This window comes from Archocentrus centrarchus, chromosome 14 (assembly GCF_007364275.1).
Source record: "Archocentrus centrarchus isolate MPI-CPG fArcCen1 chromosome 14, fArcCen1, whole genome shotgun sequence".
NCBI lineage: Eukaryota > Metazoa > Chordata > Actinopteri > Cichliformes > Cichlidae > Archocentrus > Archocentrus centrarchus.
Genome location: NC_044359.1, coordinates 34278266 through 34303828, shown reverse-complemented (window position 1 = coordinate 34303828; position 25563 = coordinate 34278266). Strand labels below are relative to the sequence as shown.

General features: G+C 41.9%; 2 protein-coding genes across 2 annotated transcripts in view; both read right to left on the bottom strand.

Moving 5' to 3' along the window:
* LOC115792036 (spectrin beta chain, non-erythrocytic 4-like) overlaps positions 1–16298 on the bottom strand; it is a 52405-nt gene extending 36107 nt beyond the window's left edge. The window contains exons 1-2 of the mRNA XM_030746390.1: positions 16260–16298; positions 210–322 (exon numbers count right to left, since the gene is read on the bottom strand). The gene's annotated coding sequence lies outside the window, so the exon portion shown is untranslated. The remainder of the gene's footprint in view (positions 1–209; positions 323–16259) is intronic.
* Positions 2812–25563, bottom strand: part of LOC115792035 (spectrin beta chain, non-erythrocytic 4-like) — a 38955-nt gene continuing 16203 nt past the window's right edge. Inside the window, exons 2-10 of the mRNA XM_030746389.1 lie at positions 19034–19297; positions 16224–16457; positions 15901–15990; positions 15550–15828; positions 15320–15450; positions 14992–15196; positions 3525–3770; positions 3253–3387; positions 2812–3057 (exon numbers count right to left, since the gene is read on the bottom strand). Coding sequence (XP_030602249.1) covers positions 2812–3057; positions 3253–3387; positions 3525–3770; positions 14992–15196; positions 15320–15450; positions 15550–15828; positions 15901–15990; positions 16224–16457; positions 19034–19297 — 1830 coding nt within the window. The remainder of the gene's footprint in view (positions 3058–3252; positions 3388–3524; positions 3771–14991; positions 15197–15319; positions 15451–15549; positions 15829–15900; positions 15991–16223; positions 16458–19033; positions 19298–25563) is intronic.

The window sequence follows — 25563 nt, the reverse complement described above, 5'->3', positions numbered from 1 at the left end:
GCATGGAAGCCAGATTTGGTGCAGTGGGATAGGCTACACCACATGCACTTAATTTCATGAGAAAAATATGAGCCTGTAATGATGCAAACTCATGACAAGCACCCATGCCTGCTAAGCAAACTCAACATCCAGTCACTTTTTTTTCTTGTAGCAGCATTAAACTGTGACTCCAATAAACCAATTGATCATTTATCTACAGTCAAGCTTACAGCAGAAAGCTGACGGAGGGAGCTGAAGCGTTCTTTCCAGGTTACAGCAGCCTTGCGAAAGGCCTCATGGCGGAGGATGAGCTGCTCAACCTCATCAGTTTGGGCTTGGGCTTCTCCTCCCTCTTGCTGCTTGGTGGTGATCAGCGGCTCCTTGGCCTTCAGCCAGGCTTCTGCTTTTACCGTCTCCTGGGCAAACTGGAATCTTTCTTGCTCTGATGGTGACAGCAGACAAACCGCACAACTCCTTTCAGATCATGCTTCAGTAGAGTCTGTTATAAAATTACCGGTATGTGCAAATCTTTATACTTTAGATTACAGCTTGAATTTTAATCTGTTTGGTTATGTTTTGTTCAGAGTGAACACAACTAGAAAAGAATGGTAAGATTCATACATGATTCATGATATATTAAATGCACAGCAGGATGAAGGGGAAAACATTTATAGTTTAAGTCCATTTAACAGAGTGTTGTGTTAAGCCCTACTTTTGCTCTTAAGTATTTGTCTTAGTAACTCTGTTTACTCACTGCGCTGCAGCCTTTCGTGGTGTTTGTCCCATTTTTCAACAAGGTCCTTCTGCTTAGCCAGAAGACTGTCCAACTTCTCTTTTATCTGTGGTACATAAAGTAACTGCATGACCGTTCTGTGTTCTCATGTTAATTGTGTGAATAGTTTTGTTTGGTTTTTTTTTTAGCCAAACCTCTTCTGAAGCAGGGTTGCCTGCAGCAATCAGGATCTTGCCAAGATCAGCACACTGCTGTATGGTCTTGCTGCGACCATCTATTTTGGCTTTCAGCTCCTGGTGTTGTCTCATCATCACCTCCAGAGCTGTCAAATCCCTGAGGGATACAGATCAAAGTATTCTGCTTAAATATAATGAATATAAAGAAAACAAAATACTAAATGAAAAGGTGTAGGGCTGGCCCTTTTAATTTAAACATATTCCAGTATTCCATATCTAATTGGATCCTCCTTAATGAAAGATAAGAACGTTTAAAATATGATGGGATGAGATACAGCATATGTTACAGCACATGAAATATGTTTAAATTAAAAAGGTAGTATTTTCTTTAGATGCATTTTTAAATTTGTGTAACTCTGAGCATTTTGTGGCTCATTGCGTTTTGGTCAGAGGTGGCCAAAGTACGGACATTCTGTACTTAAGTAGAAGTACAAGTACTTGTGTTAAAAACTACTCTGGTAAAAGTTGAAGTACTGGTTCATCTTTCGTACTCAAGTAAAAGTAAAAAGTACAGGCTCTGAAATCTACTCAAAGTAAGAAAGTAAAAGTAGCTCCATGGAGGACGTTTCTACTTCTTTTTACATCTTTCTCCATCTGAGTGAAGTTATCGCTCATTCTTTGCTCTCCCTTAAAATACAGCAGCTGTTCTTTTAGCTAGCAGACTGTGTGACAAACTGCAGACACTTTCTTTGTCCTTTACGTTTTCTGTCATTTATTTTCCTCACCGTTCTGGCGTGCAGCCTCTATGTAAAGCGCAACTTCCTCTAGCTCTTTCCGGTCACCGAGCGAGCATTGCAGGAGCCTCCCTCTACCGTGTGGGGTGTCTGTTCTCTCCCTCCCACCCTGTTGTTGCGACTTCCAAGAAAAAAACCTGCTCGCAATCCAAAGCCAGCTCCCGCACTGACCGGAAATGCAAACGTTTCTCAGACGCATTAAACCTAAAGTAATGAGCTTGTTTTGAAAATGTAAGAAGTAGAAAGTACAGATACTTGTGTAAAAATGTAAGGAGTAAAAGTAAAAAGTTGTCAGAAAAATAAATACTCAAGTAAAGTACAGATACCTGAAAAATCTACTTAAGTACAGTAACGAAGTATTTGTACGTCGTGACTGTCCACCTCTGGTTTTGGTGAACTGTAAATAATGTCCAAACGGCAATTAAAAAAAAAAAGATAATTATTGCTATTGTTATTATAAGTAGTAGTGGTAGTATTTATTTTAAAGGCTTGCATTTAAATTCCTTGGTTACTTTGTTCATACGCATGGTGAGAGGTACATCTCAGTTTATCCCTAAAGTAGAACAATTTCAGATATGAAAATATTGATAAGTGATCGATTTTTGTGTGAAATGTTCGTACACATGATTTACGCACTATTAGTAAATGAGGCTGTTGTTCATGTAGAGGCGTAAAAAATGTTAGTTGCATCCAGTTCCATTGCATGTGCATATGTCTTGCCATCTTTTTGAGTCCCATGGTATTGTATCTTCATGCATATGCTGATATATGAACATCTGCTGAAAGATTTCAGGCCTAATGTGGAAGCTTTGCAAACTGCGAGTTGCACAGTTGTGCTGGTTGGGAACATGACAAATAAAGGTAGAGATTAGTGTGTAACATTGAAACTAAAAAGTAAAAAATAAACCAAACTGTATAACACATGTCATATTAAATTAGGTCAAAGTGGCAAAGCAGCCTATTTCCACACCACACATAATAATATTCTGCCTACAAGGACCACACAAGACCACAGAGACTTTCAGTTTAACTGAACACAGACAAAAAAAAAATGCAGTTTCTAAAGCTTTAATACATCCTTTGCAAACTGTAATAAAGAAGAAGCGTACCCTAACAAAGATATGGTACCTTACCTTGGCTCATCCCATCCTATCTGGCCCATGATTCCTTCCATCCACATTAGATTTTCACGGACCACTGAGAAGAACTGCACCTTATCAGTTACTGAAGTCACTTGGACTCGACTGGCCTCACAAGAGCTCAGCAGCTCCTTCCATGCATCCATCACTTCCTGCTCTTTGACCATAATAGTCTCAGCCTTCTCACCAGCATAGATGGTCCTCAGCTGGGCAGCATTCTCCTGCAGCTGCCTCACCTGCACCAGGATATGTGTCAGTCTGTTTGTTAGTAGTAATTAATTAAAAAAAAAAATAAGGCTTTAGTCTTAGTTTTTGCTTTGTCTATCGCCTGATGTAGTTTTTGTCAAAAATAAGTTTGGTGAAATTTATATGAATGCACCCTCTTCCAAGAAGACTGTGGAACTAATTTACATTGACAGTGCATCACTTGCCTGTGCCACTAGAAGTTGAAGGGCATGCTCAAAAGAGTGCATGAGTCTTTGCAGGGTGGCTGGATTGGTAATGTTGGCTTGGCACGCTCTCACCTCTGGCAGCTGCTTCATCTTCCCTGCAATCTGAGCCAAGACCTACAACACAGGACAGCTTTGTCATTATGAGTGCTTTAAAAATAGAAGCCGCATATCAAACCCAGACAGTCTACCTGTAAAGCTGAGGAAGAACAGGGTACACCTGAATCACTATCTGATATCTGATTAGACCGTACCTCTTTGCAGTCAGTGAAAAACTTGTGCAGCTGGTGTGATGCTGCCAGCATCTGTCTGCGGGTTTCCATCAGCTCCAGGAGGTCAGCCCACGACTCGTTCAGTCCATCTTTCCACTCAGCAATAGTGGCCGCATCTGAGTGGCCGCAGTCTATCATCTCGTTCACCATTTTGTTCACTTGCTCCATGCGCTGCTGGCCAATGCTGTTGGTTTCTGAGGCAAACTTGGTGAACCTCTCCTGAAGCACCTAGAACACACATAAACCACACAACCCTACAGAAACTGCTCACACAAATATAAGCTTATTTATTCTCACACAGAAGTAATGGAATCAGCATATTAACTGTTTTTTTGACACAGTGGATACTTTCCACCCAGAAAATTACATAATGTTTCCTCCCACCCCAAGCACTAGATTCTTCATCAAAGATGTCTCAAATGCATCTCTTAGGAGAGAGAAGTGTTCCTATCCCTGCAAAATCCATCCATCCATCCATCCATCCTCTTCAATTTAATTTTATTTATATTGTGCCAAATCACAGCAACAGTCACCTAAAGGTGTTTTATATTGTAAGGTAAAGACAATAATTTTCTACAATAATAAAGAAAACCCTGACAAAGCATTTGGCAACACTGGGAAGGAAAAACTCCCTTTTAACGGGAAGAAACCTCCAGCAGAACCAGGCTCAGCCATCAGCACACTGCTGCACAGAAATGACTGGAGGTAAAAAAAAAAAAAAAAAAAAAAAAAAAAAAAAAAAAAGGAAAGCACCCACTTTGGTGGAAAACTTACTGAAATATTTAATTTGGCTGCAGTTTAAGGTGTATCAGTTGATGTCTAACCCTGGGAACATACCAGGTGCATGCCTGTGATGTCACATCCTTGACACAGATTTTTTCCATCCTTTGTATGGCACCAGATCACACCAGGAACATTTTATTGAAGCATTCAGTCTGTGTTGGGGTCTTTTATCACTTTATGCATGAAAATCTCAGATTTTTTTTCCTGAATGTTTTTATTCCTCTTTAGAGTCTCTGGAGCTTGAAAAAGGCGACTGGACTTCTTTTTGTTTCTTGAAGACGTTTCACCTCTCATCCGAAAGGCTTCTTCAGTTCTCAACCAAATGGTGGAGAGACCCAGGTATTTAAACCCCTGTGGGCGTAGTCCCCTGGAGGTGGTTATGACCCTCTATTGATCATGTGCGTGAACACATGTGCCCAGGTGTGAAGGGGGCGTGGGTCATATTTAATCAGTGGTTTCAGTTGAAACCAATTTAGGACTCCGCTCCATTGTTTCCTGTGGCCTATTGAGGTCACTGGAACAAAGGTGTGAATGGGGGTTGAGACGTCTGGGAAGGGAGCTCAGGACAGCACTGTAAGCGGGGGAAAGTTGGTGACGTAATCCACCTCCTCTGTTCAATGATGGTTGTTCACAGTGGACATAGATGGCTTCTTTCACTCCTCTTTCAAACCATCTGTTTTCCCTGTCCAAAATGTGAACATTGGCATCCTCAAAAGAGTGCCCTTTTTCCTTCAGATGCAGATGTACTGCTGAATCTTGTCCTGTCGAGGTGGCTCTTCTATGTTGTGCCATTCGTTTGTGAAGAGGCTGTTTGGTTTCACCAATGTAGAGGTCCGAGCACTCTTCACTGCACTGAACAGCATACACTACATCGCTGATCTTGTGTTTGGCGGGTTTGTCCTTGGGATGAACCAGTTTTTGTTTTAGGGTGTGACTTGGTTTGAAGTATACTGAGATGTCATGCTTGGAGAAAATTCTTCTGAGTTTCTCTGACAAGCCCGACACATATGGGATGACAATGTTGTTCCTCTTGTCCTTCCCATTCTCTGTAGTTTGTGTTTGGCCTTCATTCCTGTGCATCTTAGCTGATTTGATGAAGGCCCAGTTGGGGTAACCGCATGTTTTGAGGGCTTTCTTAATGTGTGTGTGTTCCTTATGCTTCCCTTCTGCCTTAGAGGGAACACTTTCCGCACGGTGTTGTAGGGTCCTGATCACCCCAAGTTTGTGTTCCAGAGGGTGGTGGGAGTCAAAGAGGAGATACTGGTCTGTGTGTGTGGGCTTCCGGTAAACTTCAATGTTGAGGCTTCCATCTTCCTCGATAAGCACCGCACAGTCCAGGAATGGTAACTTGTTATCTCTGGTGTCCTCCCTGGTAAAACGTATGTATTTATCCACTGAGTTAATGTGACGAGTGAAGGCTTCTACTTCATGGGTTTTGATTTTGACCCAGGTGTCATCTACATATCTGTACCAGTGGCTAGGTGCCATCCCTTTGAAAGAACCAAGAGCTTTACTTTCCACTTCCTCCATGTAAAGGTTGGCTACAATGGGAGACACTGGGGAGCCCATGGCACATCCATGCTTCTGTCTGTAGAATCCATCATTGTATTTAAAATATGTTGTGGTAAGGCAGAGATCTAAAAGTGCACAAATCTGATCTGGGGTGAGGCTGGTTCTGTTCAGTAAGGAATCGTCTTCCTGTAGTCGTCTTCTGACGGTCTCCACTGCCTCAGTTGTGGGTATGCAAGTGAAAAGTGAAACCACATCAAAGGACACCATGGTTTCATCTGGATCCAGTACAAGATTCTGGACCTTGTTAGTAAAATCTGTAGAGTTTTCAATGTGGTGGGGTGTGATGCCAACAAGCGGTGATAACATGGTGGCGAGGTGTTTGGAAATGTTGTAGGTGACCGAGTTTATACTGCTGATAATGGGTCGAGGTGGGACTCCTTCTTTGTGGATCTTTGGGAGTCCATAAATGCATGGAGTGGCTTCTCCAGGGTACAGGCGGTAGTAAGTGGGGCGGTCAATGGCTTTTTCCTTTTCAAGTTGTTGCAGGCAGCAAACAACTTTTTTCTTGTAGTTGCTTGTGGGATCACGTCTCAAGACCTCATAAGTATTGTTGTCACTGAGGAGTGTAGTAATTTTGTTGTGGTAATCCGATGAATTCAGCACAACCGTGCACCTCCCCTTGTCGGCTGGCAGTATGGTGATGTTTTGATCCTTGCTTAGGGCTGTGATGGCCTTCTTCTCCTGAATGGTGAGGTTGGATGGAGGAAGTCTTGCACTGGAGAGAGTGTCTCCCATTGTAGCCAACCTTTACATGGAGGAAGTGGAAAGTAAAGCTCTTGGTTCTTTCAAAGGGATGGCACCTAGCCACTGGTACAGATATGTAGATGACACCTGGGTCAAAATCAAAACCCATGAAGTAGAAGCCTTCACTCGTCACATCAACTCAGTGGATAAATACATACGTTTTACCAGGGAGGACACCAGAGATAACAAGTTACCATTCCTGGACTGTGCGGTGCTTATCGAGGAAGATGGAAGCCTCAACATTGAAGTTTACCGGAAGCCCACACACACAGACCAGTATCTCCTCTTTGACTCCCACCACCCTCTGGAACACAAACTTGGGGTGATCAGGACCCTACAACACCGTGCGGAAAGTGTTCCCTCTAAGGTAGAAGGGAAGCATAAGGAACACACACACATTAAGAAAGCCCTCAAAACATGCGGTTACCCCAACTGGGCCTTCATCAAATCAGCTAAGATGCACAGGAATGAAGGCCAAACACAAACTACAGAGAATGGGAAGGACAAGAGGAACAACATTGTCATCCCATATGTGTCGGGCTTGTCAGAGAAACTCAGAAGAATTTTCTCCAAGCATGACATCTCAGTATACTTCAAACCAAGTCACACCCTAAAACAAAAACTGGTTCATCCCAAGGACAAACCCGCCAAACACAAGATCAGCGATGTAGTGTATGCTGTTCAGTGCAGTGAAGAGTGCTCGGACCTCTACATTGGTGAAACCAAACAGCCTCTTCACAAACGAATGGCACAACATAGAAGAGCCACCTCGACAGGACAAGATTCAGCAGTACATCTGCATCTGAAGGAAAAAGGGCACTCTTTTGAGGATGCCAATGTTCACATTTTGGACAGGGAAAACAGATGGTTTGAAAGAGGAGTGAAAGAAGCCATCTATGTCCACTGTGAACAACCATCATTGAACAGAGGAGGTGGATTACGTCACCAACTTTCCCCCGCTTACAGTGCTGTCCTGAGCTCCCTTCCCAGACGTCTCAACCCCCATTCACACCTTTGTTCCAGTGACCTCAATAGGCCACAGGAAACAATGGAGCGGAGTCCTAAATTGGTTTCAACTGAAACCACTGATTAAATATGACCCACGCCCCCTTCACACCTGGGCACATGTGTTCACGCACATGATCAATAGAGGGTCATAACCACCTCCAGGGGACTACGCCCACAGGGGTTTAAATACCTGGGTCTCTCCACCATTTGGTTGAGAACTGAAGAAGCCTTTCGGATGAGAGGTGAAACGTCTTCAAGAAACAAAAAGAAGTCCAGTCGCCTTTTTCAAGCTCCAGAGACTACTATGACCTGGATGACTGAGAATCTACACAGACATTCCTCTTTAGACATAAAAAAATGCAATTGAATTGTTAATGAACCTATTTTTTGTGGAGTTACAAACATGTCCACCCAGCTGGATGTCATATGTTTGACTTTTGAACCAGAGAAATATGTCTTTAACCCTTTTACTACCACAGGAGCGGGGTTATTATAGTTAACGAAAACGAACGAAATCACGAAAACTGAAATTGAAAAAACATTGTCGTTAACTGAAATAAGTAAAAACTAAAATTAATAGGAAAAAACGATAACTAACTAAAACTGCATTGTGAGCTTAAAAAACTAGCTAAAACAATCTAAATACAGATAAAATGACCTTCCTTTTCTTGTTTGTCATTTTATTTAAAAGCGTTGCGGATTGATCATTTTCCACTCTCCCAGTTTAAGCTGGGAGCGCCGTCGGGCAGCTGTGTGTGCGCGCATACTCACCGCGCTGCTCCGAAAAGCAATGGCAGCGGTCTGCCGAGAAAGCGGAAGAGTCCCATATGGAGTTTCTTTGAGTCCAATAATACAGATAGAAGAGTGTCTTGTTGTGAATGATGAAAAATGTATGGAACACGTCTCAGTGAGGAAAAAACACCAACATCAAAGTCCACCTGAGAAGCGCACACAAGGCAGCTACGGAAACCTCTGAACTGACTTAATCTGGCGGTCACCTCCGGAGAAATGTGACTACTCGTTGCTGCCACGCAGCCCCAACGTTGTGATGAACCTGTTCCGTCCTTGTCCGTTTTCGACCACTTTATCAGTGAGAGAATAACAATCAGGAACAATCAATACAAGGACTCACAAATGTCAGCAAATTCCTGGAGGGAGACTGCTAAAACTGTCGGAATGGACGCGAGGGAATGAAGAAAGTGAAAAAACAGCATCTAACCAAGCTAGCTCCAAAACAGAAGCTGTTGTTAATCCGCTGCACTGACGCTGAACGTTATTGGGAGTTTATTGTAGAATTTATTGAGTTTGGGGAGTTCATATTTTTCTTTGTTTCTCCCTGTTGATGTTCATGTGTGTCCCAAATATTACACACATTCAGCACATAGTGCTTCTGTCTTGTGAACAGTTGGTTGTTGAATATATTTCTTTACAGTATCTTTTGTTGCATTTTATTACACAAGAGTTACTCTTGTACCTTGAATCTTGCACCTGACAAAATATGAAAAACTAAAACTAATAATGATATTAATGAAACTAAACTAAAACTAAGCAATAAACCAAAAATAAAAACTAATAAAAATGAGCAAAACCACTCTGAAAACTAATTAAAACTAAAAAAATAGTAAAAACTGACTGAAACTAAACAATAATGTAAAATCCAAAACTATTATAACCCTGCACAGGAGTCAAGGCCACCAATGACCCCTGTGGTAGTAGATTACCTTTCACTACCACAGGGATCACCAGTGATCCCTGTGGTAGTGAAACCAGTAACAGAAAATTATATTGGATCCTCAGATCCACTGTCAATACTGGTAGCACTGACTAATCATGATGCTGTTAATTAAATTCAAATGACAAATAATATAAGAAATGCAACTTCACATGACAGGCCAATATGCAGGAATGAACGGGATGATGCACAAGCATCCACTGTGTTGGCTCATATGCAACTATAACAACAAAGGGCGCCTGGGTGGCTTAGAGGTGAAGCCGGCAACCACATACACACACCGTGTTGCAGTGCAGGCGGCGCGGGTCCACGTCCCGGCCCATCGCCGATTTGCCCGCGTGTCTTCCCCAGTGTCTTTCCCCCATTTCCCGTCTCTCTCCACTGCCACAAAAAGCCGGTGTGGCCAAAAATGCAACAAAGAAAAAAAAAAAAAAAACTATAACAACAAAACACATGCATATACAAGAGAACACCTTTGAACAGTCTACAAAGTCAGAGCTCTGTACAGCCAAGTATTCCTTTCACTTTAACTAGTAGTGACTTCATGGATTTCTTTACAAATAACATTTTAGACATTAGAGAAAACATTATTCATAACCATCTCAAAGATTTAGCTTCATGTTCGGCTACTTTCAGCACTGCTGGTATATGTTTAGACTCTTTTGCTCCAGTTGATCTTTCAGAGTTAACTTAAATAATTACTTCCTCCAAACCAGCAACATGTTTATTAGATCCCATTCCTACTATACTGTTCAAAGAAGTCTTTCCAATTATTGATGCTTCTATTTTAAAAATGATCAATCTGTCTCTATTAGTTGGCTATGTACCACAGGCTTTCAAGGTAGCTGTAATGAAACCGCTACTTAAAAAGCCATCACTTGACCCAGCTGTCTTAGCTAATTATAAGCCAATCTCCAACCTTCCTTTTCTCTCAAAGATTCTTGAAAGAGTAGTTATAAAATAGCTAACTGATCATCTGCAAAGGAATAGTTTATTTGAAGAGTTTCAGTCAGGTTTCAGAATTCATCACAGTACAGAAACAGCATTAGTGAAGGTTACAAATGATCTTATTACAGCCTCTGACAGTGGACTCATCTTTGTTCTTGTCCTGTTGGACCTCAGCACAGCTTTTGATACTGTTGACCCATAACATTTTATTACATAGATTAGAGCATGCCATAGGTATTAAAGGTACTGCACTGCAGGGGTTTGACTCATATTTATCTAATAGACTCCAATTTGTTCATGTAAATGGGGAGTCTTCTTCACACACTAAGGTTAATTATGGAGTTCCACAGGGTTCTGTGCTAGGACCAATTCTATTTACATTATACATGCTTCCCTTAGGCAGTATTATTAGAAAGCATTGCATCAATTTTCATTGTTATGCAGATGATACTCAGTTTTACCTATCAATGAAGCCAGATGACACACATCAATTAGTTAAACTGAAGGAATGTCTTAAAGATATTAAGGCCTGGATGACCTCTAATTTCCTGCTTCTAAATTCAGATAAAACTGAAATTCTTGTACTCGGCCCCACAAATCTTAGAAACATGGTGTCAAACCAGATACTTACTCTGGATGGCATTACTTTGGCCTCCAGTAACACTGTGAGGAATCTTGGAGTCATTTTTGACCAGGATATGTCCTTCAATGCACATATTAAACAAATATGTAGGACCGCTTTTTTGCATTTGCGCAATATTTCTAAAATTCGAAACATCCTTTCTCAGAGTGATGCTGAAAAGCTAATTCATGCATTTATTACTTTTAGACTGGACTACTCTAATTCATTATTATCAGGTTGTCCTAAAAGCTCCCTGAAAAGTTTTCAGCTGATCCAAAATGCTGCAGCTAGAGTACTGACAGGGACTAGAAAGAGAGAGCAGATTTCTCCCATATTGGCTTCTCTTCATTGGCTCCCTGTTAAATCTAGAATAGAATTTAAAATCCTTCTCCTCACCTACAAGGGCCTGAGTATTCAAGACCTTGTAGGTGAGGAGAAGGATTTTAAATTCTATTCTAGAATAGAATTTAAAATCCTTCTCCTCACCTACAAGACCTTCTATTCTATTCTAGAATAGAATTTAAAATCCTTCTCCTCACCTACAAGGTCTTGAATACTCAGGCCCCATCTTATCTCAAAGACTTTATAGTCTTACTTGTGGTTCCTAGGATACTTAAAAGTAGAATGGGAGGCAGAGCCTTCAGCTTTCAGGCCCCTCTTCTGTGGAACCAGCTCCCAGCTTGGATTCGGGAGACAGACACCCTCTCTATTTTTAAGATTAGGCTTAAAACTTTCCTTTTTGATCAAGCTTATAGTTAGGGCTGGATCAAGTGACCCTGAACCACCCCTTAGTTATGCTGCTATAGGCCTTGGCTGCTGGGGGGGGTTCCCATAATGCACTGTTTCTTTTCATTCACCTTATTTACTTTGTTTATACTCCACTCTGCATTTAATCACTAATTGTTATTAATCTCTGGCTCTCTTCCACAGCATGTCTTTTTTTCTCTCCCCTCAGCCCAACCGGTCGCGGCAGATGCTGGAGGTTTCTTCCTGTTAAAAGGGAGTTTTTCCTTCCCACTGTCACCAAATGCTTGCTCATAGGGGGTCTTTTTGACTGTTGGGTTTTTCTATTATTGTAGGGTCTTTACCCACAATACAAAGTGCCTTGAGGTGACTGTATGTATATGTAAATGTGTATATATACAGGGGTTGGACAATGAAACTGAAATACCTGGTTTTAGACCACAATAATTTATTAGTATGGTGTAGGGCCTCCTTTTGCGGCCAATACAGCGTCAGTTCGTCTTGGGAATGACATATACAAGTCCTGCACAGTGGTCAGAGGGATTTTAAGCCATTCTTCTTGCAGGATAGTGGCCAGGTCACGACGTGATGCTGGTGGAGGAAAACGTTTCCTGACTCGCTCCTCCAAAACACCCCAAAGTGGCTCAATAATATTTAGCTCTGGTGACTGTGCAGGCCATGGGAGATGTTCAACTTCACTTTCATGTTCATCAAACCAATCTTTCACCAGTTTTGCTGTGTGTATTGGTGCATTGTCATCCTGATACACGGCACCGCCTTCAGGATACAATGTTTGAACCATTGGACGCACATGGTCCTCCAGAATGGTTCGGTAGTCCTTTGCAGTGACGCGCCCATCTAGCACAAGTATCGGGCCGAGGGAATGCCATGATATGGCAGCCCAAACCATCACTGATCCACCCCCATGCTTCACTCTGGGCATGCAACAGTCTGGGTGGTACGCTTTTTTGGGGCTTCTCCACACCGTAACTCTCCTGGATGTGGGGAAAACAGTAAAGGTGGACTCATCAGAGAACAGTACATGTTTCACATTGTCCACAGCCCAAGATTTGCGCTCCTTGCACCATTGAAACCGACGTTTGGCATTGGCACGAGTGACCAAAGGTTTGGCTATAGCAGCCCGGCCGTGTATATTGACCCTGTGGAGCTCCCGATGGACAGTTTTGGTGGAAACAGGAGAGTTGGGGTGCACATTTAATTCTGCCGTGATTTGGGCAGCCGTGGTTTTATGTTTTTTGGATACAATCTGGGTTAGCACCCAAACATCCCTTTCAGACAGCTTCCTCTTGCGTCCACAGTTAATCCTGTTGGATGTGGTTCGTCCTTCTTGGTGGTATGCTGACATTACCCTGGATACCGTGGCTCTTGATACATCACAAATACTTGCTGTCTTGGTCACAGATGCCCCAGCAAGATGTGCACCAACAATCTGTCCTCTTTTGAACTCTGGTATGTCACCCATAATGTTGTGTGCATTGCAATATTTTGAGCAAAACTGTGCTCTTACCCTAATTGGACCTTTACACTCTGCTCTTACTGGTGCAATGTGTAATTAATGAAGATTGGCCACCAGGCTGGTCCAATTTAGCCATGAAACCTCCCACACTAAAATGACAGGTGTTTCAGTTTCATTGTCCAACCCCTGTGTGTATATATATGTGTGTATATATATATATATATATATATATATATATATATATATATATATATATATATATATATATATATATATATATATATATATGTATGTATGTATGTATATTAACCCCCTGTACAGATCTTGTGTGGCAAAATGTTTTGTAAAATCAGCCATTCCATCATTTAACTTGCAAAGAACAGTGGCATAATAAGGGGATCAGGAGCATAAAAGACCTCTGTAACAACAATATCTTTTCATCCTTTGCTGAACTTTCATTTAAATTCCAATTGCCTAATTCTCATCTGTTTCGCTTTTTTCAGGCCAGAGATTATGTTAAGAAGGTTTTTCCATACTTCCCGAATCGACCTCCTGAAACACTTTTAGATACTCTCCTAGAAATAGACCCACAACGGAAAAAATGTATTTCATTCTTATATAAGTCCTTTGATAAGAAGACTTCAAAGTTTGCTGACTTAGTTAAAATGGCATGGGAGGAGGAATTTGGTGCAAAGGTGTTAGAGGAACAATGGGATGCGGCCATGAGTTTAATTCACAAGTCCTCAATCTGTGCCCGACATGCTTTGATTCAGTGCAAAATATTCTATAAAGTGCATTACACAAATGCAAAGTTAGCTAAAATGTATTCAACTGTTAGAAACGCTTGTCCTAAGTTAAGCGGGTTTTGGGGTAACATTTTTAAAACACTTAGTCAAGCATATGATCAGACAGTTTTCCCCAATCCTCTGTCAGCTATATTTGGCATCTCTCCAGACCCGGACCTCTTGCGTTCTTTGAAACACGCTTTAGCTTTCACTAATCTTTTGGCCCGCAGACTTATTTTACTGAAGTGGAAATTATGCATTCCTCTCTCTTATGACCACTGGGTGAGGGAGGTTCTCTGTAACTTCAAGCTGGAAAAACAAAGATTTTCTTTTAAGGGTTGTACCACCAAATTTATGAAGACTTGGAGGCCCTTCCAGTCTTTAGTAAGCACCATCATTCTACTCCCTGATACAGAGGAAAACTAGGCTTTTTTCCTTGTTTATCTATTTACTTATTTTTTCTTTCTTTCTTTCTTTCTTTCTTTTTTTTTGTGTAATGTGTGGGGATGTATGGATGTGCGAGTTCATATAGTGTTCCTATGTATAGTTACAGAGACTGGATCTCTGCTAGATGTCAATCTTGTGTTTGGACCTAGAGTGGGAGTGTTCAGGGTGGGGGGTGGGAGTGAGGGGATTAGGGAGAAACTAGCTTACATTTTCTTCTTGTTTTTCCTCTTTGTGACTATTGCTCTTTCAGTGTTCTACTGATTAATATTGTATGTTAAGCTGTTAAAATTCAATAAAGAAAGTTGAAATAATAACTTGCAAAGAGCACCTCAAAGTTCTTCTACTCAACTACTTTAGGACTTTATGTATATTTGTCTTTTTTCTACAGTTAATAACCTTTGCAATCTCGTGTTAAAATGACAGGAAAATTATTTGGTTTAATTATCAACTTTTTGGATGTGAATAATGTCAAGCGATTACAGAACCATGGTTCAAAGTTTGGGCTCTCTAATGACTGAGCCTGGAACTCTTCAATAATTCCTGTGGTTACAGCAGAACAGATACTTAAACCATGTTGATATACTGACCGTAACATCCTCAAGGTCCTGGCCCAGCTCAGTGGAACTGGCCACTGCCTCACGCTCAGTGATCCACTTCTCCAACTCCTCTACCTCCTTGTTGAGCTGGTAGAGCCAGTACTGCTGCTCCAGCTTGGTCTTTCTGTGTTCCACCATGTCCTTCAGAGACACATAAAGCCGGTCTATGTGGGACTGCTGCTTGGTGATCTGCTCACTGTTGAAAGTTGAGAAAAAAACCAAAGGAATACAGCTTAAGCAGAACAATTACTGTCAAATAGCAGTAGTTAGAATGTGCAAACTCAGAAATTTAGGATAATCTGCAGGTGCTGCAGCACACCTGTCTGGGTGTCCCAGTTCCAGTAGACGCTGGCATTGCTGAGATAACATGCCTACTGTCTCTGCATATGTCTCCACTGTTTGTTCCAGAGCCAGGTGAGTCTTCAACAGCTGCAATGTGCTCACTTCATCCTGAAAAATATCAGGATAACATCATGGTAAAGCTTCCCCAAGTTCACTTTGATGACTTATGCCTGCAGAGAGTTGTACAAATGTCAGAGCAGAACATACTGTGCCTTTTTCTTCACTGATCAGATTGAGCTTCTGCCCTGACAGCCAGGATTCCACTTTAGCTGCCTCACTGTAGTACTGTTGAGCCTGTAGTGCAGCATCCAGCAACACAGACCTCCTCTCCGTTTCCAACTGCAACACCTCCCAAAGCTGGCGTACATGTCCAGCTCCCTCACGCACAAATTCCACCTCAGGAGTTCTTAGTGAAGCAATGATTCCTGCTCGATCAAGAACCTCCTCAACACGAGCCCGCCGCCCTGTCAGCTCCCTCTGGAGTGCCTACATAACCAATGAGAGGAACATTAGATTACATTTCAGCAACCATGGCCAAAAGTCATCATTGACACTTACCTGATTCCTTTTGATATGCTGCTGTATGCTCTGGAGGTTATTTCCATAATCCTTACAGGTGGCCAAGGGAAGCCTCTCCTGAATCCACAGCTGCCAAAGAAACCACAGCTGGGTTATTACATATTTCAGAAGGCATGTTTATACAGTCATACAGGACCAAACATGGAATCTGGGGCAACGACATGACATATTCACTCTTCTCAATTTTGATTTTGAAAATCATGTGATAACTGTGTAACACCCATAATGAGATATTTTACAAGCAGTGTTTAAATTTAAGAAGAAATATATAAAACAAGAAGAAGAGGGACTCAGGGACTCACTATCTCATCCTCCAGGTCCTGGGCAACTTGGTGCATCTCTTTGGAAGCCAGCAGGATGCGGCGTCTCTCCTTCAGGGGCTCAATGAGGCGGACGATACGGGTCTCCACTTCGCCTGACTGCTCACCGCCCTCCTTGTCACCTGCCATCAGCCCTCGCTGGGGTAGGCAGAAACCCTGCAAGCTTCCCAGATCTCCCACATCCTTGTAAAAGTCCCCTATCTGAGACTCCATAGCCTTCACCGGAAAGAGAAAAAGAAAGGCCATGTTATAGAAAGATGGACGAACACAGCACATCAGCTGTTTCCCTATCAGAACATTTCAGGTTTATGTAATGGGTTGCCTCCCTTTAAGAAAAAACAAAAGAAAACACAGGAGCATTTTTTTAATGCCACTGAACCCCATGTATGAGGACATGCTGCTACAGAGGCCACTGTGGACAAATGTCAGAGCAGGGCAAAATGAAAATAAATACATAAACTACAATTGACTAAACTACACAGTTTGTTAAAAGCATTAAATATATAAAGGCAGATCAGAGCTCAGGTGCTGTGGAGGGCGGAATGAGCCTTTTGGCTGGACTTAAAAAAAGCATTGTATTCCTTATCTGACACACACATACACATACACACGCACACACACACACACACCCATGTGCTTGTATGCATGCCTGACAACATCAGGGCATGCTCCTAATGAGACGATGTATGGTGTCTTGAGAGGTCTCCTCCCAGATCCAGACCACTGCAGAGCTGGCCAGTCTGAGGTGCAACCTGGCAACATCAGATGGACCAAAACAAAAAGTCCCAGAGGTGTTCTTTTTGGATTTAGTTCAGGCAAATGTGGCGGCCAGTCAGTGCTATCAATTCTTTCATCTTCCAGGAACTGCCTATATACTCTTGCCACATCAGGCCAGGCACTGTCGTGGATCAGGAGGAACCCAGGACCCACTGCATCAGAAGAGGGTCTGGCAGTGGGTCCAAGGATTTCATCCTGATACCTAATGGCAGTCAGGTTCCCATTGCCTAGCCTGTAGAGGTCTGTGTGTCCCCCCATGGATATGCCTCCCCAGACAATCACTGACCCACCACCAAACCGATCATGCTGAATGATGTTACAGGAAGCGTAACATTCTCCATGGCTTCTCCAGATCCCTTCATGTCTGTCACATGTGCTCAGGGTGAACCTGCTCTTATCTGTTAAAAGCACAGGGCACCGCCGGTGGACCTGCCAATTCTGGTATTCAATGGGAAATGCTAATCAGGCTCCATGGTATCGGGCAGTGAGCACAGAGCCCACTAGAGGACGTCGAGCCCTCAGACCGCTCTCATGAAGTCTGTTTCTGAATTTTTGGTCAGAGAAATTCATACTAGTGACTGCTGGAGGTCATTTTTTAGCTCTGGTAGTGCTCATCCTGTTCCTCCTTGGACAAAGGAGTAGATGCTGGTCCTGTTGATGGGTTAAGGACCTTCTACATCCATGCCCAGCTCTCCTAGAATAACTGCCTGTCTCCTGGAATCTCCTCCATGCTCTTGAGACTGTGTTGGGAGACACAGCAAACCTTATCAATAAATCTTGCATGATGTTTATTTGATTGGATGATTGATGGTTGAAGACATATTAGTAATTTAACAACCAGGTGCGTCAGTAGCATGTGGAAGAACCATACACAGCCACAACAGCCTGGCACCTCCTCCTCATGCTGGTTAACAGCTTGGTCACACACTGCTGTGGGATGGCATCCCATTCCTCAAATACAAGTCAGCCAGTCTGGTTGCATTGGTCACTCTGGCACAAACAGCATGTCCAAGCTGATCCCACAAGTGTTCAGTGGGATTGAGGTCAGGACTACAGGAAGGCTGTTCCATCCTCTCCACTCCCAAATTCTGTAGGTTGTCTTTGATAAACCCTGCTCTGTGGGGGCAAAAGTAGCCATATTGGAGGATAGAGTTCAGTCCCAGACTGTGGAGATTTCCAATGTTTGCAGAACCTCATTTCGATATCTCTCTGCACTGAGATTGCCTCCAATGATAACAGGTCTTAATGTCAGCACCTGGGGTACCAGAAGCTCAAAGCAAGAGTCGATAACAGAATAAGCTGTTTGGCATTGGCAGAGAAGATTTGGCAAGTTTTTCACAGCTCACATACTCAATTCTGCTGCTCAAACAACACACACATTTTCCTTACAAATGTGGCTCCATTTAAAGGGAAATAAACTTGTTTCCAGAGTGGATGAGATTTATTGCCAAGAACCTTTGCTACAACAAAGAAGTTAAAGAAGTTAAAACTGCTTGTTTCAGATAAAGGGTGAACTGAGGAGCTACACCAAGGCCCAGTATAAAATAAATAAGGATTATTTTGAATGGTGAAGAAACAGTACTCTAGTGAAAAAAAAGAAAAAAAAGAGCTGGAAATGAGTAAAATTGCCCCTTTAAATCTAATTTTGAGGTACTTGTAGTTCATCATTCATTTTACGCATTTACACGTCTCTCTTAGATATTTTGGAAGTAAATCCATCTATACATTCTATATTTGTTCATTTGTATATCTTGAGTGAAACTAAGAAAGAAAAAAATGGGGCTTTGAAATGTTTCATCAACACAGAAAAATGTTACAGTATAAGCCAAACTGTATAAGAAAGTTTGCCCACACTTCAGTGCAAATATGAAGCTATGCAGGGCAATATACAAGGCAAGGTGGAGAAACCAGTTGGTGGTGTGAACTAATTTAATAATTGCCAAATTTCTGAATTTAATTTTATGTAGCACTGGTTGAAGAGAGGTCATCAGACCTAGAAGAGCCTTCACACTTGCCTGGAATTTCTGGAGCTGTTCATTGAAGGTTGGCAGATGGTGCACCTGTTCCAACTGTGGGGGTTGCCGCTCTAAGTGGGAGAGCTGGTTGTCGAGGTCTGAGTAGCTCGTCACTGCTGGCTCGGGTTTGTTGTTTTCAAAAAGCTGGCGGGCCTTGGCCTTGGTCGTGGTCTCCAGGTCGGACCAACACTCCCTGATCTCCTCCAGTTTCTCCTGCACCACTGAACGTAGCTCAGGCTTCTCCTGGATCAGCTCCTGACCTTCCTGGAGAGAGAAAGTACGCCTATTAGGACCAGTTGTTAGAGCACAGAATAACACAGTTCTGACTCAGCTAAATCATTAAATTTAATAAAACTACATTATTTGTGGGACTGTCATTTTCTGGCTGAGTGATTTTGTTGCTTCTAACTTGTACACTCCTTAAATGTCAGGCTTCAAGGGAAGGCTCCTATGGATTGAAATGATCGCCTCACTTGCTACCAGAATTCTATAAGTTGCACAACGCTGCACACAACTATCCACCATCTTGGATTTCAACCACAGAGAAAATCTGTTTTAAAATCAACATCGATTGTAAATCAACTTTGTTTCCCAAAGAATTATTTTTCATCAACCTTTTATTAATTTGTCTTTACCAAATGAAAATCTATGTAGAACAAACATGCCATACTAAACCACAAAGCTAGAGATCCATTTTCAAGACCGCACACATTCCAGCATTTCAGGAAGGAGCTGGGAGAACAACAGATAGAAAGTGACTAGCTAAATTTGGTTTTGTCCCCAGAATAGCTCTGCATGACAGAGCTCCATGCCAAGGCTGCAGGCCCCTGCTTACAGTAAGGCAGGTGTATGGAGCAAAGTTTGGCCTTGGGCTGACCTAAAAATGGTTCATGGTAAGGCTGATAAACTCATGCTCCTCTGCTGCTCTTCCCCCCCCATTAATCTTTGGACTCTGCTTATGAAATAATCTGGGTGAGGAGATTCAATAAGATCAAAGCTTGTGGTGTTTTCCTTTATGTCAGTTTTTCCCTAGAATAGATAATTACTCCTACTACAACCAGACTTGGGAGGTGTTTTCCATCTTTGACAAAGTAGTCCTTCATGATTTGAAGCCCCAGAAAATGTTGCACTTTTTAAGGAAACATCCTTTTTTGGTTCACTCTGGATGATGTATTTCTTTTTTACTGAGGTTGTATTCTAACATGAAGCACACATATGGCGGATTACATCTTCTAAATTCTGCTTCTCTCCTTTATCTTTCACAGAGTCATACCTATATCCTATGGCTTTCATAATGCAGTGCTGCATTCCTTCTCTTGGCACAGTCTGCTAAACTGCTGCTAGCGCTCATTCTCTCACATCCCTCACTCTCCCTCTCATAATGCAGAGCCAGCAGAAAACAGGTCTCTCTCTCTCTCTCTTCTCTTGGCTTTACTGACACACAGAGCGAGGCAGAAGGAGAAAAAAATCAGAGAGGGGGTGGACAAAAGAGATGAGAAAAGGCAGACTAAATCAAGAAGGGAATCAAGAAAAGAAAGAATCAAAGGTTTATGGAAGAGGAATGAGGCTGCATGCGTGCTGGGATGTGCTTCAGCCTGGGCACAGTTGGATCCAAAGGGTATCTGTGAAGGGAATTTTTGGAGGCAGGCATGGCTGATATAGTGTGATATTTTCATGGCTACCACAAATAAATTGTGCTATTATGGCAGCATTGTGTTGCCAGATTCTGCAGGCTTTCATTTAATACTGATGCAGCAGAGTCAAATAGTAGGTGGGATTAAAGGGCTTGTTTCATAATACTTGCACAAATAACAGTGTATTCATACCTGAAGTACAGTCATGTATGATAGGTGTGAATACACTGCTGGATTATAGTCTAAGTTGCACTCTGAGGATGATCTACTCCAACTTAAACTATTATCTGCCTTAGCAGTAATGAATCTGTAAAAAAGAAAACATTTGTGTTACAATTACACATCATTCAGTTTAATACTCCACTTAAGTATGCACCCATGAGCTTGGAGCACTTTAAGCACTGTGCTGTCAAAACAGAAATGTATTGACCATTTATTGCTAAAAACATCTTGACCTTGCCTCTTTTTTTTCATAATGTGATTTAAGACCCAGATTCAGATTCCCTAAATATCAGAATGGGCATCTCTGTATCCTACAACACAGGACTATTAAAGACTGAAATCGTATTCTTATAAAACATTATTTTATTATTATTATTATTAAAAATGTGATAAAGAAAAAATAGAGGTGTAGACATACACAGTTGTTGCTATAGTCTGTGTCCCTGTTCACATGCTAAAGAAAAGTGACAGGAGCGCCTCGACTGTATGTTCCTGTGACATTTTCCATGAGTTGTCATGTTCTGTAAAACAGGCTCTGTGAGACTGTAAGAAGCATATCCAAGAACATATTGGTGTGTAAAATGTCCCTTATTAGGATGAGTAGTTTTATTTAGGCTTTATGCAGACAAAACTGTATGCATGTGTGACACATATACATAAAGTGTTTATGTCCACCCTATGATGTGGTACAAGAGACCTGCTATGATGTATGGTTTGAAGACAAAGGCACTAACAAAAAGACAGCAGTCAGAGCTGGAGATGCTACAATTTTCATTGGGAGTGACCATGATGGACAGAATTAGAAAGTACATCAGAGGGTCAGTTGAGATCAAGCAGTTTAGAAACAAGATGGTCCTGAAATGTGCAGAGAGGGGAAAACAGATATATTAGACAAAGGATGTTGAATATGGAGCTGTGAGGCAGGAGGAAAAGAGGACGATCTCAAAGGAGGTTCATGGATGTAATAAAGGAGGGCATGCAGAGGGTTGGTGTGACAGAGGAGGATGCCGGGGATAGGGTGAGATCGAGGCATAACGTTATGGCAGCTGAAAGAAAAAGTAGTAGAAGTAGAAGAAGAAGAAGAAGAAGAAGAAGAAGAAGCCTTTAATGTGAGTTTCATTTTCTAAAATTGAGCATGATACCCTAAAATAAGTAAATAAATTTAAAAATAAAAAAGTGAAACACAAAATGTGTAATGTGAAGGTGTAGTGACTTGGATGGTTACTTGGATATAGGAAGTAGCAATGTTATCATTGCTAGAGAATGCAATATGAAGAATGCATGAGTTAATCTATACTGTGAATATGTGTTTGCACAGATATACAGACCAATGTGTAATATTGTGTCACAGGTAATTTCCAAATGTTGGGAAAAGATGATTATGTCTTCCTGTAGAGGCCCAGAGTGCATATATAGAACATGTGTCTCCACACAGCCTAGAAAAGTGTATAAGAAGAACTCTGATCCCAGTGGTTGGTTTGCATCTGTGAAAGAGTTCTTAGACTTACTAAAACTGAGTAGTCTTAGAAACTAGTGTAAGTAAATTTGATGGATGTACAAAAAAAGCCAGGTTACTGGGTTAGCCAGGTATGTTGAACCTATAGTCAGAGTTTTCTTTGTCACAAATATGCTTTCTTTTAATCTGGCAAGATCCCCATTGTAACTTGTGTTAAGCACACGGCCTAGTCTGAAGCAGGTTATCGTTCAGAGTTTCCATTTTTTTCTCTGCCGAAGGAAATATGGTTCATAGACTCAACCTGGGAGTCATACCTCAGTAGGAAGAAAGCCATACCGTAAAATTACAACAGTGCAAACTGTACACTTTGCACTGGAAAAGTTTCATGTATTCAGCTAGTGGTGCAGATTTTTTTTAATATACTGTGTGGCCCTAATCTGCTGCCTGCAGTGAAGCTAACTAGTCTATTTGTAGGCTACTTGTGACCGAGACCATACATAACACTGATTTCACCTAAATCTGTCAACAGCAAAGTGATTTCCACATCTCCATCATTGTGCCTGGGGAAATGCCGGAGAGGAATGCACTGAGAAGACCTTTAATGTCTAAATATGTTTAAAGTTTCAGAGCTCTAACAGGCTGGTGAGTCCTGAGAGCACAGAGCAGTAAAATAAATACATTAACTCAAGATTTTTGAAGATTAATGATTTTTTTCTAGCATTATTATCTTGATGTATTTTCAGGAACAAAACACCTTAATGTCTTTTGCCATTTTATTTTTTAATGATCTTTATTTAACTTTATCAGTCATTTCTCTAATGACAGCATTCAATCTGTCAGTTTTGTACAAAGGAAGAGTGAAACGATGCATCAAACGCCTACTTTAACATCAGCATGCACAGATCCGGAGGCAGTAAGCATGGGTTAAAAGCATGGTTGACACATAAAATTGGAACACATCATCTGTGACTGGTTTTGTGAAGCCAGTTAAAGCAAAGAAAGCCTGGCTTCATAGCACACCCCTATGGTCTGAAGTTGTTTTGGTTTTAGAACAGCCTCTCTTCACTGCATTTTCACTAATTCTTCTGATGATAATTTGCTCTAAAAGGGACATATATTCTCAGATGGCAGAATACTTATGCAAGCCTGTGATTCAGAACAAATGAATCCATGTCGTAAAGTTCTAAAAGTTATAAGAGCACAGTGTTGACACAGGATTCTACATGCCTGCCAAGTCTGTTTTATGTGCAGTACATTCAGCAAATGAAACTAGTGAACTAGTGTCTATTAGTAGGGTAGTCTCTGGAGCTTGAAAAAGGCGACTGGACTTCTTTTTGTTTCTTGAAGACGTTTCACCTCTCATCCGAAAGGCTTCTTCAGTTCTCAACCAAATGGTGGAGAGACCCAGGTATTTAAACCCCTGTGGGCGTAGTCCCCTGGAGGTGGTTATGACCCTCTATTGATCATGTGCGTGAACACATGTGCCCAGGTGTGAAGGGGCGTGGGTCATATTTAATCAGTGGTTTCAGTTGAAACCAATTTAGGACTCCGCTCCATTGTTTCCTGTGGCCTATTGAGGTCACTGGAACAAAGGTGTGAATGGGGGTTGAGACGTCTGGGAAGGGAGCTCAGGACAGCACTGTAAGCGGGGGAAAGTTGGTGACGTAATCCACCTCCTCTGTTCAATGATGGTTGTTCACAGTGGACATAGATGGCTTCTTTCACTCCTCTTTCAAACCATCTGTTTTCCCTGTCCAAAATGTGAACATTGGCATCCTCAAAAGAGTGCCCTTTTTCCTTCAGATGCAGATGTACTGCTGAATCTTGTCCTGTCGAGGTGGCTCTTCTATGTTGTGCCATTCGTTTGTGAAGAGGCTGTTTGGTTTCACCAATGTAGAGGTCCGAGCACTCTTCACTGCACTGAACAGCATACACTACATCGCTGATCTTGTGTTTGGCGGGTTTGTCCTTGGGATGAACCAGTTTTTGTCTTAGGGTGTGACTTGGTTTGAAGTATACTGAGATGTCATGCTTGGAGAAAATTCTTCTGAGTTTCTCTGACAAGCCTGACACATATGGGATGACAATGTTGTTCCTCTTGTCCTTCCTATTCTCTGTAGTTTGTGTTTGGCCTTCATTCCTGTGCATCTTAGCTGATTTGATGAAGGCCCAGTTGGGGTAACCGCATGTTTTGAGGGCTTTCTTAATGTGTGTGTGTTCCTTATGCTTCCCTTCTGCCTTAGAGGGAACACTTTCCGCACGGTGTTGTAGGGTCCTGATCACCCCAAGTTTGTGTTCCAGAGGGTGGTGGGAGTCACAGAGGAGATACTGGTCTGTGTGTGTGGGCTTCCGGTAAACTTCAATGTTGAGGCTTCCATCTTCCTCGATAAGCACCGCACAGTCCAGGAATGGTAACTTGTTATCTCTGGTGTCCTCCCTGGTAAAACGTATGTATTTATCCACTGAGTTGATGTGACGAGTGAAGGCTTCTACTTCATGGGTTTTGATTTTGACCCAGGTGTCATCTACATATCTGTACCAGTGGCTAGGTGCCATCCCTTTGAAAGAACCAAGAGCTTTACTTTCCACTTCCTCCATGTAAAGGTTGGCTACAATGGGAGACACTGGGGAGCCCATGGCACATCCATGCTTCTGTCTGTAGAATCCATCATTGTATTTAAAATATGTTGTGGTAAGGCAGAGATCTAAAAGTGCACAAATCTGATCTGGGGTGAAGCTGGTTCTGTTCAGTAAGTTGGCAGAAACTTCCTCGTTCAAACCTCCTGGTTGTCTGGGTCCTTTCTGTTTCAAAGTCTTCCTTGTGTGCACAGGTCCTCTATACGTCCTCCCACAGTTCACACATTTTTTTTTAAAGGTAACTTGTGATTCTAAATTGACAATACAGTAGGGTTGGATGTGAGTATGTGTGGTTGTCTGTCACTTTGTAGTATACTGGTGACACCAGGGTGAAATAGACTCAAATCCCCATGCAGCCATACAGATGACATGTAAACAGATGGATTTTTATTAGGAAGAATATTCAGCCAGTAGTAGGGGTGTGACAATGTAATGGTTCAGTGAATTTGGGTTTGGTTAATTTAAATATATGAAATAGATATTTCTGGATCAAATGATTGATGAGATGAGACAAACAAGTTACTTAGAACCTGCTTATTCCTTGCAAACAATAACAAAACACAACTTTCAATGAACACAAA